Source organism: Aricia agestis, chromosome Z (genome assembly GCF_905147365.1).
Source record: "Aricia agestis chromosome Z, ilAriAges1.1, whole genome shotgun sequence".
In the NCBI taxonomy this organism is placed as follows: domain Eukaryota; kingdom Metazoa; phylum Arthropoda; class Insecta; order Lepidoptera; family Lycaenidae; genus Aricia; species Aricia agestis.
In genome coordinates this window covers 449630-469600 of record NC_056428.1, presented here as the reverse complement: position 1 = coordinate 469600, position 19971 = coordinate 449630, and the positions used below count along the sequence as shown (strand labels likewise).

General features: G+C 38.3%; 2 protein-coding genes across 2 annotated transcripts in view; one reads left to right on the top strand and one right to left on the bottom strand.

Moving 5' to 3' along the window:
• Positions 1 to 86: 86 nt before the first annotated feature.
• On the bottom strand, positions 87 to 5089 carry LOC121739228 (proteasome subunit alpha type-6-like). The gene is made up of 5 exons (XM_042131579.1): positions 4909 to 5089; positions 4498 to 4674; positions 3403 to 3558; positions 382 to 655; positions 87 to 201 (listed from the first exon to the last, which is right to left on the bottom strand). The coding sequence occupies exons 1-5, from the start codon at positions 4982 to 4984 to the stop codon at positions 144 to 146; spliced, it is 741 nt and encodes a 246-aa protein (XP_041987513.1). The 5' UTR covers positions 4985 to 5089; the 3' UTR covers positions 87 to 143.
• A 292-nt stretch (positions 5090 to 5381) lies between these two features.
• The window catches only part of LOC121739471, a 31504-nt gene continuing 16914 nt past the window's right edge, over positions 5382 to 19971 (top strand). Inside the window, exons 1-2 of the mRNA XM_042131955.1 lie at positions 5382 to 5722; positions 7787 to 8028. Of these exons, the coding sequence (XP_041987889.1) occupies positions 5569 to 5722; positions 7787 to 8028 (396 nt within the window). The 5' untranslated portion in view covers positions 5382 to 5568. The remainder of the gene's footprint in view (positions 5723 to 7786; positions 8029 to 19971) is intronic.

Below are 19971 nucleotides of genomic sequence, written 5' to 3'. Positions count from 1 at the left end.
AGTTTTTATTATTCGTAGGTTTTATATTAATAAAAAATGCAACTTTTACATTCTTTACAAAATGTGGTTTAATATAAAACGAGTAGTACATTTTATAAATGTTTCTTTATTAAAATGATACATAGTAATAATAATTCACTCTCTTAATCCTTCTCAGCAATAGCAGTAAGATGTCTGTCAATTTCACTCTCTGATAACACTCTGAAAAAAAAAAACAATGTTGTTTAATATTTGTTGTGTAGAAACATACAAAGAAATTTTTTATTTATGTAACATAAATAAAAATAATATGTTACTTTTGAAGCAAAAATGTCATGTTGGCTAGTGCTACTAGAAAACATTAGAATAACTTGTGTATTAAAGGAATATGAATATACCAACCTAAACTGTGGGTCGTCCTTACTGACCACTCCAACCTCAACCTCTGAAGATTTGAAGTCAACAGAGAGGACCTGCGAGAGACAGGCGACGGCCAGCTGGATGGCGTCGTCGGTGGATAGGTCGGAGCGCTTCTTGAGTTTCTTCTCTAGATAAGCGTTGGCATCTGTGGCCTTGGAGCCCGCAGCCACTGCCTTGTACGAGCAGTAGTAACCCGACGGGTCTGTCTTGTATACGCAGGGGCCACTTTCATCATCATAGGCGATCAACATCATGCCTGGAAATATTTTAATGTCAAATTGTGTAAGCCGCTAATATAGCATTAAAATGGTAAAAGATTGTTGAAGAATAACAAACATAAGTAAAATTACAACTACCTTTCTGGTACTTAAGTGATAAATTAATCCATACTAATATTATAAATGCGAAAGTATCTCTGTCTGTCTGTCTCGCTTTCACGCCAAAACTACTGAACCGATTGCAATGAAATTTTGTACACAGTTATTCTAGAGTCTGAGAAAGGACATAGGCTACATTTTGATGTGGGAAAATATCTTATTTCCATGAAAATATCGATGAAAATGAATTCGCATTGCGCGTGGCCAGCGCTCATCCCGGGGGTCCTGGGTTCGAGTCCCGCAGGCGGAACAAAAAGTTTTCAATGTTCCTGGGTCTTGGATGTGTATTAAAATAATATTTCAAAAATCTTAAATGTATTAATTTGTGTATAATATTATAAAAAAATCCAGAAATATATCGATGCAATGAACATTTTAGTTCTAATACAATTCAACAGATGGCGTTTTATTTTTTACTTTATTGTAACATAGAACTAATCATACTTATTAGTTAGTATGTTTTTGTTTATAGTTTTTAATACGTTAGAATATTATGTTTAATAATATAATCACTTGGTATAATAATAATCAATCTATCTTATCTTATAGAACTCCTACTGCATTTCTAATATATGTGACAAGTTGACAGCAGAAGGCGCTCTAAAATAAAGGAGTTCGAGTGTACCGTGTTGACCTATATTCCATCCAGAAAATATATCAATGCAATCAACATTTTAATTCTCATATATGAAAACAGATGGCGTTTTATTTTTTACTTTATTATTGTAACAGAACTAATCATACCTACTTTACTATATAATATTGTTTTTATTCATAACTAGCTGTTGCCCGCGACTTCGTCCGCGTGGACTTTAGTTTATAGCGCGCGGTGTCAACAAAATTTGTGTCAAATTTAAAAACTTTTTAAAACCCTGGTAACTGGTACCCCTCTTAGGGCCGCGCTACACCGGAATGGCAGCGCTGAAAGTGCTCGCCTCGCCGCTGCCATTCCGGTGTAGCGCGGCCCTTAATTAATCAAAATACCCAAAAACAGCTGTGCAGTGTGCACATAATCTATACTAATATTATAAATGCGAAAGTATCTCTGTCTGTCTGCCAGTCTCGCTTTCACGCCAAACGCCAAAAGTAACTCTGTCTGTCTGTCTGTCTGTCAGTCTCGCTTTCACGCCAAACGCCAAAACTACCGAACCGATTGTAATGAATTTTTGTATACAGATAGTCTAAAGCCTGAGAAAGGACATAGGCTACTTTTTTACTGGAAAAAGGGTTGTAAGGGGGTGAAAATGCGTAAATTTGTTCAAATTAAGTTAGTTCCAACAATTCATAATAGATGGCGCCGTGCGTCTTCTACATCGCGCTGACGCTTGCTCAAGTCTTCCTATAAGACGTGGTATCATCTTACATTTAAGTTTCGATTTTTTTCGATTGTTATATCTATTCTACGGTATTAAATAACTCAGTACTTTATCTGTGCAGTGACGTAACCTTAAATCTATCAATGATAAATAGTTTATGGGTAAAGTTGTGTAATTGGAGGGCTAAATAAGCTTTAAAATTTGGCATAAAATATAAAGTTTAATATAAAAAAATGAAATACTTATTGTGTGCACACTGCACAGCTGTATTGATTTAAGGGGTACCAGGGTTTTTTTATAAAAGCTTTTGACACCAATTTTGTTGACATCGCGTGCTATAAACTGAAGTCCACGCGGACGAAGTCGCGGGCAACAGCTAGTAATATATGAAATTCTTACAATTATTACAGTACACAACAGTATTTCCCAAAGTGTGGGTCGCGACCCACTGGTGAGTGGTGGGTCGCGGGTAGATTTTGGGTGGGCCCTGAATAGGCTCCTTGACCTATATTCAATTTCATTGAACAAATGCATATTACTAGTAGAACTTGGCCTAGGAATTCGTATTTCACCCTTATCATCAAATAAAAGCTTATGATTGATAAATAAAGTCGATTTGAAAATATGATTTTATGAAAATAGGATTTGTACTGACGAAAACGCTTTTGCGGTACTTCCGATTAGGATGTGACGTCATCATGCTCGTCATTTAATATCTTTTATTTATCGCGCTCGTTATATGTAAGTTTATTTGTACATAAATATTATGTTCAATAAAGAGAGTCTAAAATTACAAAACGTATGACGTCACACTATGGCGGACAGTGCTTTCGGCGCCATTTATAGGGCATATTTTTTAATCTACATTTTTATGGGTTTCTACTGTGTAAAATATTAAAAAAATATTTTTTTTTGTGAAAATGAATGATTAAGAAGCGATTAGCATGAAGAAAAAAATTAGGTCAATAGCCTATTAGGACGATTGTCGTACTCGTTTGATTATCATTTTACTCTTTCGTTCGTCGTCGTGGGTGCGTGCGGGGGGTGACGGGGGCGGGGCATTCGAACGCAAACGTAATTGTAATAACTAATAAGTAAGGCTGACGATGATGATATTATGATGGTGTACAATAATAAAAAATTAACGGGTAAATGCTGCGGCAGCAACATACCGCTGCTTTTATGTCTTCATGACACAAGGTGGGCCGCGACCTTTAAACTTTCTTGTAGATGGGTCGCGGTCCTGACAAGTTTGGGAAACACTGGTATACAATTTAATTTTGAATCATTATTACTCTAAATATACTAACTGCATCCAAGAGGGCGCATCTCAGCATTCTGCGTGTACACCTGCGAGATGTCAGCGATGCGGCGGCAGAGGATGTGCACAGGGATGTCAGTGCCGTACTTGTACTTCCAGTTGGCAGCCTCATACCTCGCACGTTGAACCTGAGACTTGCTGTCCGCTGAAACATCATATTCAAATTACAAAACATTAGAGATGTGCCGACTAGTCAGTAAAGCCGACTATCCGGCCATTTTTGTAGTCGGCGAATAGTCGGCAAAAAGCGCCGACTATTCCGGCTTTTTATTATAAATCAAATCAAAATTTATTTATTTGCTAAGAATATGGTACAGTAGATGATTACATTTTAATGAGTTCAGACATATTCTACTATTAACACAGTGTGCAAATATTGTCATTGTAATTACTAATTATAATTTTCCCATGTCATTGAATTTTATTAATTGAAATAGATAGATATTATATAGATAATTAACTGTATTTCTTAAAATAATTTTGTCCAATTAATGAATATTATACGAATAATGTCCTATATATTATGTTAATGTTTTATTACAATTAAAATAAATTTAGAATAATGTCAGAATAATAGGTATTTAACATCATCCATTTCATCATTAATATATGAATGATTATTATTGATCGTTAATATATCATGAAGTGAACCAAAACGCGATCCCACAAGTTCGCAGGCTGTGTTTGCGACTAACCCACAAATCAGCAGTAAATAAAATAAATAAATAAATAAACGTTTATTCAATAAACAAAGGGTTACGGAAACACCCAAAATCGACTTAGCCGACTAGTCGGCCGATTAGTCGGCTTCTGTGCAACCAACTAGTCGACCAAGTCATGATCAGATCACATCTCTACAAAACATCAAATGGAAATACCAAGAGAAAATATGTTTATCAACCAATTTATGTTAGCAAACTAGTGACCTAAACGTTAACAATATTATAGTAGTAATCAAAATACACTTTTTGAAAACAGAGTTCAAAGTACCACAGGATGGACTACAAACATTTATTATTGCTTCCAAATTTTAGAGCTCAAAAAATGAAATAATCGAAAACTAAATAAATGCATTATAATTTACCTGTCATGCCAGTCATAACGCAGCCGATGCGGTCAGTGAGGCTGAACAGGTGTGTGACGGAGGTGGGGTCTAACAGACGGTCGGGGACCTTGCGCTGGGCAGCCACCACCGACGCTTCAGCCCCGCGCAACGCCACCGATGTCAAACCACCCTGGTTTATCGCTTTTAACGCATACTCTGTAAACAATCGGCACAGACTTTAGTGTTTAGACACTGGGCATATACTGTATCTGTAATGCAAAGTAATTAAAAAAGATAGGGCTACATACAGTAGGTACTGTATGTATTTGCTCTCTATGCTACTCATGATGACTTCATTTGTCCCAAATTCTCTTTTCATATTTGCGTGGGGCTTAAAAGTTAAAGCAAAAAGGTAAAGCTAGATGTGGCTAACTTTTGTCTGCGACTTACCGACTTGGTAGAGCCGGCCCTCCGGAGAGAAGATCGTGATATGCCTATCAAAACCGGCGCTGCTTTCACGAGCCATTCTTTTTTTGTATGAAACTTGAGTTTAGAAACAATTTAACAAAAAACTTGTAGAAAACTCCGTTTGCATTAGTGAATTTGACAGCTCACAGCCGGATGATGATTGACAGAAATGCTTCAAATTTCAACAATCATGGCCCTGTTGTGAGTTGCCGGCTTAAAAAATTTAAAAATATATTTTAATTTTTAACCACGTTTGTTACAATAAAGTAAAGAAGTAATCACAAATACTTAAATTTAAATTAATATTAAATACCTGTATTAGTAATTAATTGTATATTTTATCCAAATAAATAAAAAATGGGCCTAAATCCTAATGTCACTTGTCAGTATTCAGTTCAGGATTCGAGCACATTCAGTCTTCAGAGTCATTGTTGATTAATAAAAAAGTTAGTAGTTTTCTGTTTGTTGTCGTGAGAGGTTGTGTGGTTTCAAATTTTTTTGTTTCGAAACAATTTTATTTTCGGGGTTTACTTCATTTTATGAGTAAAACATTATATTTAGTAAAGTTAACATAAATAAGCACAATTTTTTCTGTATCCTATAATAACATTACGACTCTAATTACATTTTTAAACTATAAAAATGCAAGAAACCGTTACAAGTACAAACGAAAGAAAATCCCTATTTTCTTCGTTTTTGGAAGTCCTCGAAGCCCGGGAAAAGCAGGCTCAGGCTGACAGAGAACTTCAGGAAGAGAAATACCAGAGAAGGACCCAAAAAATTTACGATTTTCACGGTAAGTAGATTATTGTAAACATAACCAAACTTCCTTGGTTAAATTCAAATACTTACCCTACAAGTAAATTATTCGTTTATATTTCAACACACTTCAACACTAGTAGTCCAAACATTATTTGAATGATTAAGTAGGAAGTAGGTACTCTAACTAAAGTATTCTAAATGATAAGTGTGGGTTAATTTTAATTACTACCTGATAATACATAATACAAGGTGTAAAAATACAATATTATTACACTTCAGTACTTGGCATCCGTTTAGATTTTAACTAGAATATTGTTAAAACCCCTATAGATTCGTCATGTCTGTGTCTGTCTGTCTGTCCGTCTGTATGTCACAGACACTTTTCTCCGAAACTATAAGAGCTATACTATTGAAACTTGGTAAGTAGATGTAGTCTGTGAACCGCATTAAGATTTTGATACAAAAATGGAAAAATTATTAAAAATTTTAAGGGTCCCCATAAGTACAACTGAAACAAAAAATTTTTTTTTTCATCTAACCTATGCGTGTGAGGTATCTATGGATAGGTCTTCAAAAATCATATTATTGAGGTTTCTTATATCATTTTTTTCTAACTTAAATATTTTGCGAGGGAGATTCTTCCAAAGTGGTAAAATGTGTGTGTGTGTGTGTGTCCCTCTAACTTCTAAAGTAGGGGCATGATAATTGTAAAAAAAAATATATGATGTACATTACTATAAAAACTACCAACGAAAATTGGTTTGAACGAGATCTAGCCAGTATTTTTTTTATATGTCATAAATAGTATGTATATCTTAATTTAACTTACATTAAATCAACTGAAATATAAAAATAAATCGAAATCCTTTTAATTTCATCATAAAAATAAACCTTATTGCTGCTGTGGAACCCTTCATGGGCGAGTCCAACTCGCACTTGGCTGGTTTTTGTACATAAATCCCTTTAGATTAATAAACTCCTGAGAAAAAAAATTGTGGTATAGTTGTAATATTTGTAATTATCATAATGGAAATTAATGTTACACAATATAATTATTGTTCTTCATTCAAATTAAAATTTATTTCTACCTAAAGCATTATCACTTCCCATTGGGAATGTGTGAATTGTGATAATAAAGATTGGGAAGTTCCCAATCTTTATTATCACATTTTATTGAAGAGAACTAATATTTGGGACACATTTTAGCATTTCTAGGTCACTTGATAATCAGTACTTAAAATATCAAAGGGTAGCACTGGATGTATGATATGTGTTGGTGTTTCAGGGTTCCGTACCCAAAGGGTAAAAAATGGACCCGATTACTAAGACTTTGATGTCTGTCCGTCTGTATGTCTCCAGGCTGTAACTCAAGAATCGCTATAGCTAGACTACTGAATTTTTCTCAGATTGTGTATAATATCTGTTGCCGCTATAATAATAAATACTAAAAACAAAATAAATTAAATATTTAAGGGGGGCTGCCATACAACAAACATGTTTTTGCCTATTTTTTGCTCGATATAAATAATGGCAACACATAGGCACTTGAAATGTTCACAAAACACTCAGTGGTATTTGTACTTATTTATAATAATTAATAATAAAATTACGAAAAACACAATTTTTAACCTATAATAATGTTTTTGCTCTGTAGTAGTACGGAACCCTTCGTGCGCGAGTATAACTCGCACCGGGCCTATTTTTAAGGTTTGTGAAAATGGTAAAACTATATACTTAATCTAAAAAACAATATTAAATATTTTGCCATTATTCACTTTAAATTTTTTGCAGCTCTAAGCAATTTGGGTTGTTGTGAAGTAGGACTCATAGATTGTTTTAAGAGACAAAATAAGATAAACTTTGGAAAAAAATTAGACAACGGGGATGTTCTCTCTGTTGAATATAAATATGTACAAGAAGGCCAAAATTACATACAAAATTTTATCATTGCTACCTAATTATTAGTTTAAATATATGTGTAAGGAAAAAATTATAAGAGTTGTATGGGTCATATTTGGTCACTGGGAGTTGGCGCCTCGAGCGGCTCGTCAGTTCTCTATGGTAGGAGCAGACCCTGAACATTAGTGATCGTGTACAGAGCGGCAGCAGCGCGAGGCGGCGGAGCTGCGGCGCTGCCTGGAGTACGTGTCGCAGCACGCGCGCGTGTTGGAGACGGTGCTGCGGAGTGCCGCCGACGGCGCGCCGCTCGCCGCGGGGCTGCTGCGCCAGGCCGCCGCGCTGCAGCGCTGCATGGCGCAGTGCGTCGCCAACGCCGCCCGGATCAGACACCTGCTCGCCGCCGCCCACCAGCCCCAGATGGACGCCATGCTCGCTAAGATGGTGAGTACTGCATATTATTGTATAGCAATTAGCATGACTGCCACAGACAAGATTTCTTTCTAGGTAAGACATATTTTATATAGAAAATCATTTTACCCCTAAATTTAGATGTAAGACAGTATAATCTATTATTTGCATTCCTGCGTTAGTCATGCTAGGCTTACTGGTGAGCGATGACCACTCTACTGCTTCTAGCACATTTAAATTTTAAACACAATGCGAGATTGGAAAACTATACCTATTTTCTGTCTGTAGAGTCTAGCATCTAAATGATTGTATCACTACTAGTCTGTGAGACTGTGTCTGTGATATTCTACTACAGTCTACAACTAATACTTGTTACCAAACTAGACGGGTTACCAAATTAAATAATAACATCTGTTTTACGACGTCCACCAATAGGCGATAATATTGGACAGATTGTAATTTGTAGGGGGTAGACAGGTTGTGGTCCTATTCCTCCATGGTACCAGCTGCATCGTTAATGAGTGGCGAGAGGGCTCGCTAGTCCATTGTAGGGCTATAATTGGAATCTCGGAATTGGCCCAACGATTTTCATGAAATTTAGTATATCGATAAATCGGGGCGATAAATCGATCTAGCTAGGAATAATTTTTAGAAAATGTCATTTTATTCGTGTTTTATCGAATACCGAGTAAAGCTCGTTCAAATAGCTAGTTAATATATTTTATAAATGAGAAATTTTGTACTGTGAATACGAGGGAGGGGCGCGTCATTTTAAGTTTGACAAGCCCGAAATATATTTTAACCATAAACCTATAATGCTAACGGACTAAACTATCGATAGCAAAATACTATACTATCGATAGTAAAATATACATCACTAGCACACGCACACATTGCCAGATCGAAAATGGTCACGCATTTTCGAGTTGTCAGGTGGTCTATACGACAGTATATATTAAGTCTATGATTTTAACCATAACGTCTACAACATTGGAGAATGGGGATGAGATGTTTTCATTATTACAAGAGGATGTAGAAGATGATATAAAGTTGGAAGGGGTAAAATAACTTTTTGTTTTGTGCTCACAACCAGGGATATGACGGTAGGTACTAGGTGTAGGTACAAGCTGCTAGTACCTACCAGTTTTGCTGTTTGTCTGAAAATATCTCTACGTCTAGAATTAATTAATGTGAAAATATAATTTCTGAATTTAATGAAATGCTTATAATGAAGTTTTTCTATCAAAGTTGAATATTACGAGTTCGTTGACCGGTCCGTCTGTAATTAGTAATTCGTTAACCGTCCATCGACCATCGTGCACTTTCTGCGTGCTAAACTGTGTAGTTAATTAGTAATTACTAAATTATGCTTGTTAACGTTATGAACTGTCAGTCCACTTTAATTCATTGTTGTAGCAAAGTAATATTATGCACTATATTATATACGGTATACCCTGATTGTCTGACAAGTAAGATGATCCATGTGCATGCGTCGCGTCGGATGGGTATGTAAAAAGTCGGTCCTGCGCGGCTGCGCCTGATCTCTCGCCAGTCGTGTCGCCCTTCCGTCCCACTGGGTTATGAGAGTGAAAGGAATAGAGAGTGCTGCACTGCACTGCACACACTCTTGGGCACTATAAAACTACTCCTGCGTAACAGGCCTGGTTTCAATAAAACTGGTCACCGTAGCCGGTGAGGGGAGTATTATTATTATGTTTGTGTAGAGCACTCCTTGCTCACGGGCAATTAAATCCCGGACCTTGGTGGCATGGCATGCGTGGGGCCGAAGCCAACACGTAGAGGCCCGTTACACACTTTTAATCTTGATGTAATGTGTAAACGAACCGCCGCGGCCGAGGCCCGCCGCGCGCGGCATGCGAGCAGCCGCGGCAGAGGCATGGTCGCCGAGGGCGAGGCGGACAGGCGTACTCAGCAAGGTTGCCTCGCTCGAACAGCCCGAGCCGCTCAGTTGAGCACAAAGACACGATGTATCGGCAGACGCCATAGTCCTTCCATAGTCCCAGTTACCCAGTCCACCTGCACCTTATCCCCATAGCCAGGTATCATTTTAATTCCATTCCCTGCAATAGTCCTACACCGGCCGCTGGCTCTCCTCGGTCGTACTCCAATAGGCGGGTCCACACCAAGCGAGCCGCACACCAAGCGAGCCGCTTCACATCTTCCCTCCGAGCCGAAGCTCTTGCGACCCAGAACCGTCTGAGGGCGCAGATAAAAACAAAATATTATATTAGTGTAGTGACTAGTGAGTGACCCCCCTCAATTTCAGGCTGCGACCGCGCCTGATTGCTACGGAATAGCTGAAAGTTAGTTTTTATTATTCGTAGCTGAAAGCAATAAACTTGTAAAACATAATAGTTATACAAGTAGCCAGAGGCTCTTTTATTTGTTTTTCAAATATTATACCTGTTTTTTAAATTTAAATCTTAACTACACATTACACATTAGTTAAAATCGGTGGCTTGGCCATTTTATTATTCGTCAGGGCTTTCAACTTAATAATATACCGTAACTAATGATAAATGGCCAGGCCACCGATTTTAACTAATGTGTAGAGTTTTTGGATTCTCCTCGTGCGGCTGACACATTATAATATTATTATCAAATATTTTTCCGCGCTTTAGTGTAAAATTAAGGTTTTTAGATTAAGGGCTGAGTATGTAAAGTTAGAAACTTGGCTCTACATGAGATCTCACTACTTTTTGACACGACGAACTATAATATTATTATGTTCTCATCTTGGCAACATTTTTACATGAAAATGTTTTTGATGGGATCATATTTAGAAAATGTAATTTTTTTCAATAAAACATTTAGCACCTAATCAGTCCGCTTACCGTAACGCGAAAATCTCCGGGGGAGGAACGAACTTTAACACTGTTAGCGGCTGACATCACCTTCATGAGAAAATATTTTATTGTTTGTATGGAAATATTCTTAAATTATATCTAAATGTATAATGCATGCAAATCGTGATTACGTCAGGTCGTGTGCTTGGATGTCGTTCTGTGGCGCTCGTAAGATCACTATTATCTTGGCCACCATTCTTAGCGTGGTCAGGGTTTCTTTCGACGGCCGCTGTGGCTCAGTGGTTGAGCAAACGTCGCCCGTTGTCTGGTAATCATGGTGCAAAGCGTCCGTAAATAGTATCGGATTGACAAACAAAACCTGTTATTTTGTCCCTAAAATCTGCCAGCTTCTGCGGTCTCGCCGAGACTGATGGAGTGGTCTGGACCAGATGGTGATGGATCAGATCACGAATCTGATGATATGAAGTGTTGTCACAAGTCACAACACGTGGCTTGTGACCTGCCGGGGCTGCTGCGCCCCTCGTCCGGTGCGCGCTGCACCGTCCAAACATCCGCTTGTCGTTAACTCATTATGCTAATTCTACAACAACTGTTATTTAATTTATGTTGTCATAGTACATTAGTACTATAGACGCGAATAGGTGAACCGGTCTGATAAGTATAGTATTGCAGTTGTACAGAACCTGTTAATCCTGTAGTAACATAAGAAACGGGCTCACAGAATATATAATAGTACTCCGACGGGGTATACGTATACCGTATAGTGCGTGTAGGGTGAAGATCAGCGGGGCTAAAATGGTCGCTTTGAAGAATCATGATATGAATCATATGATTCATTTTTCTATTATCACAAAATGCAACTCTTTTTGCAATTCATTTCTGTATTTTTGTACTGATTTGACATTTGTCAGTTTGACAGTTTTGACAATTCATTCGCTGAATTGATTGAGAGGAATTGCTAAATATGACCATTTTAGCCCCGCTGTCCTCTAATCTTATTAGTTATTACTTTACGCAACATTAAGGCTTCGTTCCTCGTTTGATCCAGTTCAATCCCTACGAAATTACAAAATGCAAATGGTATTCTCATGAGATGTCAAACCAACGTACAAAAAGTTTGTCATAAGCATTGTAGTACTTACTACTTATATCTCAATGGACTGAAGTTTACTACAATAATTCTATTTTTCTGTTTAATAAGTAACGTACTATATCGAGCAAGAAATGAAGCAGCACTAGTGTTCCATTAAAATATAATCTGGGTGCTAATATGAAAACATCTCTCGAGTCTCGCCTTATAAAGCACTCGACAAGGCCCTATAAGGCGGCTATGTGGCTCACTGGCACGAGCCAGTTTTTCCTCCGCTGTTCCGTTGTGTAGCGACTAGCGGGCAGCGGGCAGCGGCATTCTGCAGCAAATATTGTCGGATGTAGGTCAAAGAAAGATTAAGTAGACATCTTTACGTTCTGTAAATTGTGATATTATATTAAGCTGATCAAAGACGACGCTTCTTCGAGAAAAGAATTGATCTTAGACCTGGTTTGATCAATAGCAGGCATTATCTCGTGATTAATTAGCAGGCGGGACGTCGTGTCGCCAGTAACAGCCTAACAGGTGACGACTGACGAGTGATCTAAGCGGGCCGCGATGAATGGTGAATTATTGTCTTAATGTGCAGACATTAACACACATACGGGTTAGCGCCCCAAACCCGAATTAACGCTGTTAGGCTCAATTGAGCGAGTCTAATGGCATTAGGCAGTAAATCATGCCTACTCTTTTTTTAATGGAATAAGAGCGGTTGATCTTCCGCCCGATCATACACCAGGGTCAGGTTGGCCATTACCGCCCGTGGAATCATGCAGCACAAGAGTTCCCAAGCTTTGAAATTCCTACTTTAGCGGGAGTCTCAAGTATCGGTTCCCTCAGCGTTATGTCAAGCCTTCTTAACCGACTTCCAAAAACAGGAGGTTCTGTGTTCGGCTGTAGATGTTTTTTTTTGGGCACAATTAGCCGAGCTTCTATTTCAATGCATTAATATCAGAAGCAATTTGCATCGGCAATGTTATGCTAAGGACAGCTAAATATCACCGGAGACCTCAAATGGCACGATCACTTCCCCTCGGTAATGACTATAGCGACCGCCAGGCGGCCAGGCACAAATAGTAGTAATCATTCAAGTATTTTTATAATTCACTCTGATATCACGTCATCCAAGATTGTGTCGATGGTCTTTTAACACCTTAATTCCACCGCCAATTTAAAATTGGATGAGCCTGATTAAACAATATCGCAGTCCTCGTGTATCAGGAGATTTTGCGTGTGTCAGATAAGTTTTACTCGAAATCCAGTAATATTCAGACAAGTACGAGTCGGACTCGCGCACGAAAGGTTCCGTACCATTATAGAAAAAAATTGGCCAAATTTTGTGTTTTTTGTATGGGAGCCCCTCTTATGTTTTATTTTATATTAATATTATTATTAAATATTAAAGTAGGTACACATAAAACTAAGGATTGTGTGAAAAATTCAAGTACCTACCTGTTGCGATTATTGATATAGAGCAAAAAATAAATATTAATAATTTTATTTTGATTTTTTTTACCCTTTGGGTACGGAACCCTAAAAATGATCGTGCGGACCGCAAAACTCCCAACTCGAAGGCTCGCACCGTCCACCGAGCGACCGAGCCGGCTCGATGGAATTAAATAAATCTAATTTCCATCGAACTTACTCGACGCGAGCCATCGAGCTTTACTCAGGCGTGTGAACGAATTGTAAGACTTGCTAAATGTCGCCACCGCCTCCTTAGCTCGTCAAACAGTCATCTTTTGGCTCGAACGTTTCGGTGATAACCTGAACGGCGCGCGTCATTCGATAGATTAATGCTGAATGTGTGGACGAAAGCCCAAGCCGAGGGGTTTACTCTACGCGATTGCTCGAACGAGTAAAACCGTACGTGAGTAGGTACTCAGTATTAAACAGAGAAAGCCTAGATAACGAGCGAGTTAACCCGAATACAAGTTGACATAACCGCTTTTATGCGGCGATGTGGTCTGGAATTCTGGACACGTTAAGTAAATATAACAGTTCATTTAATAAAACTGCATAATAAATATATTGATCATTACTCTGTTACGCAATAATTCATTTGTCGCGCGGGAACCGCACATTTTTTCTGGAAATTCTGGAAAGTATCCTATATTCTTTCAGAAGAATCAAAGTATCCGTACCGAATTTCATCAAAATCGGTTCAGCGGTTCAGGCGTAAAGAGGTAACAGACAGGCACATTCGCATTTATAATATAAAGTACGGTACGGATTAAGAGCTCTTCAACGCGCAACGTGGCCTAACTCTGTACAATCCTAAACCTTGTCTCAACTTATGGCTTAAGGATTCCTACGTATACGTAGAGTGCAATCGGAAAGCCTATTGTTACAGTTATCTCGTTCAGTCACGCTTATGACGGATTATACATATTTATTATTATTACTTACTAAATAACTTACAATGAGATCTGCAATCAGTTCAAATTGTCGCGGATTCATTATCTTTGATTCATAAACATAATAATTAATAATATTATTATATTACTAGCTGTCCCGGCAAACGTTTCTTTGCGTGTGAAGTGATTAAATAAGTATGTCACCATGGCAACGTCCATCGCTATCCCGTCGCACAAACAATGGTCGCCGTCAGTCTCGAGTTGTAATAATTTACTATTATTTATTCAACAAATGCACTTATCATATAAAGTACCCAGTAGCCGATTCTCAGACCCACTGAACATGCATATAAAATTTGTTTAAAATCAGTAAAGCCGTTTCGGAGGAGTACGCGGCCTAACATTGTGACACGAGAATTTTATATATAAGATGTAGTAGGTATGTACTGATTAGTGATAACTGATAACAATATGAATATCTATCGCCAAATCGGTCAATATTCATTGAACAGGCTTCATGCCGAAAATAACCGGCATGTGTAGTCGTTAGTGAATTGTGATATTACATTGTACAGTAATCTGACTATTTAACCGACTTCAAAAACAGAAGGTTATCAATTCGACCCGTATGTAAGTAATATTTCCAGAATTGCCCAGTTTTCGTGTATTTCAGTCTATATCAGCGTCTGAACAAATGTGCCAAATTTCAAAAGTGTAAGAATGTACATGTATGTTTTATGTTTGTGTTCGCATATCTCCGGAACTACAAGTCCGATTTCAGTAATTCTTTTTTTTTTTGTTGTACTAGGTATTGTTTAACTTAGGGAACACTGCAAGTTTAATTAAAATCGGTTCAGTAGTTTTTAAGATAGGGAATTTAAAAGGAAGTCGGTTTTATCTTTTTAAAATACTACTTATTATTTAAGGCAACAGCCCAATTCTTTGTTCGGTCTGGTCTGCTTGCTGTCATGCTGTAAAATATGATTCTTACGAAATGTCGTTGATATGATGCATAATTTTCGATCCCACAATGTGTACCTATTGTGTAAATGTGTACTCTACTGACTACCGAGGAACAGTCGCACCGCCAAGGGCACCTCAGCTGAGAACAGTCGGCGTTGTAAATACTGCGGAAACTGGACTTGTGACTTGTGAGAACCGCAGCGTTTTTTGCCGATCGAAATCTGTTATTGTTAAGTCACAACAATAATAGATACAATTATTATAATAGAGAGGGAAGCTTGAACAGTTCCGATATACAAAAACTGTACAATATCATCATAATATATGTAACCGCACAACAGTCATGTTTTATGATACCTTCGACTAGATGACAACCGCAAATTCGTCGTGCCTAAAGTTTATCGTGCGAGAACTCTACATTTTCCAGGACAAAATGTATTCCATGTCATTTCCGGAGGGCCGGGACTCAAAGTATCTCCATACCGAACGGCAAGATCGGCTTAGCGACTTGGCTCGAAAGGATTCTTGACAGACACACTTTCGCATGTGTAATATTAGTATGGATTAGAAAGCAGATCCATATCTTTATTTCATAAGCTTTCAATGGAGCAAGCTTACACCCTTTGAAATGTTGTGCCGATGAGGTTTCCTGCTCTTAAGCTAGTCAGCCAGGTTATGCACTAAAGGCTTACGAGAGTCAGAAAGGACTAAGGAGCATATTATTATATAATATTCAACATCGGAATAGCTGAACTCTGCTGAAGCAATTTGTCAAGTGATGATGCGCCCGGCGCCCGGCGTATAAATAGTCGCCGCCGGCGAGTCTGCAGCGGCAGGGCCGGCAGGAAATCTAAACTTAGCTCCGAACGTTTTGGACTTATTCGCAGCCAAGTTTACGACGAGCCCCGCGACTTTATGATGTGACGAGCTGCCAGACTGCCAGACTGCTGGACTGTCTTTCGCTGGAAGACATTATAAATAGTGTTGCCAAATAAATTGTTATAAGTAAAACTTTATTCTGACATTTTAGGCAGTGCAATAATTCAACTTTATTTTTATTAAACTTTACATATCCTGCACCTCATCCTTTTTACAGCTTTTAAAATGAGACAGGAAGGATACAAAATGCAACTACTCGTTAATCAACAACAAAGAAAACACATATTAATATATCGCCGAAGGAACAATGAGAAATTATTCATCATCCGATTAATTAACAGCAAGGTCCAATTTCCCGAAAATGATTCACGGCTCTTTGTGCAGTTTTTGCACTTTAATGCACTGTTTATCTCCGCGAGCGCCACAATAATTGCTATGATTCGCGGCAAATTGACCTCTCCAGTTCTTGGAAGTGTGTAATGTGTTTGACCGACCGACCGAGGTGTCGGCACTCGGCGCCGGCTCGCGTGTGCCGCGCCATCAGCGCCGGCCATTACCGACTTACCAGTTACGGTCAATTCGTCCTGGCTTTCTACTGTCAGTATTTATTCGCAAATGAGTGCTGATTTAGGAGGATACAGGAGCGAGCGCCAGATGCTGGGCTCGATTGAAACATTTTTGATGTTACTGGTGTCTTCGTATACTGTCAGGCCGATCGTTCGCGTCGGACCGATCGCTGGCCGGGCCCGTCAAGTCGGCCTCGGTTCGATCCTGAGCCGCCCTTATATTATGGGACTTGGGAGGCTTTAAAGCGCTGAGCCAGTGCTGGTACCTAGTGTTACTGTCTCTAGCTACTGTATCTACATCAGCACTCAGCACTTTTGACCCTCCGCACCCCGCGCCCCGCACCCCGGACACCCTCTCGCACCGCTCGGGCAGTTAGCTGGAAATTGGCGCATTTCCGGCGAGATTCAGCAGAAATGAACATCCGTCGCGGCGATGACAGGGCAGCGCCAAACAGACGCGTGTCCAACGCGACCGTACACAGGTCAATGTACACTCACAGTTTATTAAACGCCATGGATTCATTAGAAACCATTTTATTTCCGTAAACGAAAATAAGTCGAAATGTAAACCTGTGTCCGTTTCATTCGGACTCTACCTTACAAGGTAGAGTCCGAATGAAACGAAAACAGCAGCCTCCTGCTGCTGTGTGAATTATTACTGTAAATATCGACATATTTATATTCACTTTGTAATTATAATCTGATATAAAATGTAAAGTACTCGCGTAATTGTATAATTATCCGATGTGAGTGACCGCGTCGACCTTGCCTGACCTCTCATAGAGCTGCGGCGAGTGGCGACAGCTCGCGCGGACGTTGAAAGAGAGACAGAAACCGATGTGAAATAACAGCTTGTGTTTCGTTAATCGAGCAGGACAATAAGGTTCTAGGGTGTGGCTTGGGCTTTTGAAATAACACACACTGTGCTGAAAAACAACTGTTGAGGATGTCCATACCCATAACGATGTACTAGATCACAACTGCTATTAGGACCCTTTCTTGTTTATTGTCTTGTCTGGGAGATTTTACAAGTCATTTCTCTGCGGTAGTAATGGCCATAGTCAGTACTCAGTGTACTGTAATTCAGTGTTCAGTAATTGCTTTTCATATCAATTAACACTGTTTTTCATTTCTTTCTATCTCCTTGCATTTAACCCTTAATTAATTTAATCGGCTGCTCCCTAAGTCATATGAATGAAATTCCCGAAATGAAAGAGGGGATTATCGTCATGTATCGGCGAGTCTCTCGCCCGGGGCCGACGTGGGCCGACGCACGTCTAGACTCTAGACTCTAGACGAACTACAGCTTCAGACGTCATAAACTAGGGTACGCGTATAGCTGAAATGCACTAGTCGTTGAGATGTTGAAACAAATGAAAAATGTTTTATTCCAAATTGGTAACAATACTTTCAATAAGATATATTATATATAGATAACATTTTACACACAAGGGCTATTACTCAATTTTCCCTTATAATTTCATTAAACCTTGTAACTTATTTATTTCCTCATCTGGCTGTCTATAACTACATAAAATCCATTTTTTACTTTAAATCATTTTCTGGTCGTAACGACCCCATAATCGGCCAAGTGCGAGTCGGACTCGCTCGCGCACGAAGGGTTCCGTACCATTATTATAGGAAAAAAAATGTGTTTTTTGTATGGGAACCCCCCTTAATCATTTAATTTGTTTAAATTTTATTATTAATTATTAAAGTATAAATAAAATTGAGTATTTTGTGAATATTACAAGTGCCTATCTATTGCCATCATTTATATCGAGCAAAAAATAGGAAAAAAAAATTACGTTTGTTGTATGGGAGCCCCTCTTAAATAATTAATTTATTTTGTTTTTTGTATTTTTTGTCATAGCGGCAACAGATATACAAAATATGTGAAAATTTTATCTCTCTAGCTCATAAAGTTAATATACCTTTTTTTTTCAATCTCGAGCTGTCAAACGAAACCGAAATTGGTTTCATCTGTGTGTAAAAATACGTCTACGTACAAGCATGATTGAACATGATTTCTATGAGATTAAATTGTCAACGTGCGGCACGTGCCGACTGGACGTCAAAAAAAGATTGTGTGTGTGTGTTACTGATAATGACATCTCTCTTGCTCAGGCCCTTGTTTCGTCTATTCCGTATATTAACTTTATGCTCTAGCTATTACCGTTCATGAGTTACAGCCTGGCGACAGACAGGCGGACTGACAGACATCGAAGTCTTATTATTAAGGTCCCGTTTTTACCCTTTGGGTACGGAACCCTAAAAAAAGAAAATTCAAATTGTTACTCACTTCATAGTTCATTCACTAATGCGTCTTAAATTGTTTTATGATGCCTTCCTTCGATCTGGGAACTAACCCGCGCCGGCGAGACGATAAGTTCCATTACATTTTAAATTTTGACACACCTTTTGTATTAAATAAGTATATGCTTATAATACGTAAACATAACGCCTAGGTATATTAACTTTATAAATAACACGCATGTTTCAGCTACAAAACACTTATTTAGTGGGTTAATTGTGAGGTAATGATAATATTATAATAAGTTAATTGTAAAATTATCACCGATGTCACACACAAATATATTGTTGAACACATTTTTGGGGAACACATAGTTACTATGCAATATAGTCAGACATTTTACCTCTTATAGGAACTTTATACCTTTGGCATAAGGATCACTTTATGTACATTTTGATGTAAAATAAATCCGAGAGGAGTATAGTAATAATATAAATCGTAAAGTTAAACACCACATAAAATCTGCTGTAGTCAAATATACCTGGAACCGGCACAAAGGTTATAAGGGTTGAGGCGGCTGTAAAAACGCCGATAAGAACCTTAATGTAGAGAACTGTCTCTTATACGCAAAACATTTCTTTTTTTAAAAATTAGGAAGAAAATTAGCTAACGGATCCTGATAGAAAGCAACTACCGTTTCCCATGGACACTCACAACATCAGATGAGTTGCATGTAAGGTAAACAATTTCTTTTAATAAATTCTGTTAATATCGCACTTGGAACTGAATTTGCTCTATTAATATTTGAGCTAACTTTTTGTAAGTATTGTAATTTCGTAATAACTAATAACGTAATGCGACACTGCGCGTCATGTACTCGTAATAGGCGTACTTTTATTTTTTGCCGCAGTAATGAAAACCTCCGCGTCACTTCAGCAGTTAGGTACCCGTGTGGAAAGTTCACGGGTTTCGTCAACTCTTCTAAAGTTACTTCACATCTGTGCCTACAGGTTGGAGACTGAGCTAGAGAGGATTATTT

Excerpts from the sequence above, each read along its gene's own strand:
- LOC121739228 (XM_042131579.1), bottom strand. The coding sequence starts at position 4,984 with ATGGCTCGTGAAAGCAGCGCCGGTTTTGATAGGCATATCACGATCTTC. Across the intron at positions 4,675-4,908 it reads GGGCCGGCTCTACCAAGTCG|AGTATGCGTTAAAAGCGATA; the intron begins GTAAGTCGCAGA and ends GATTGTTTACAG. Across the intron at positions 202-381 it reads AAGGACGACCCACAGTTTAG|AGTGTTATCAGAGAGTGAAA; the intron begins GTTGGTATATTC and ends TTTTTTTTTCAG.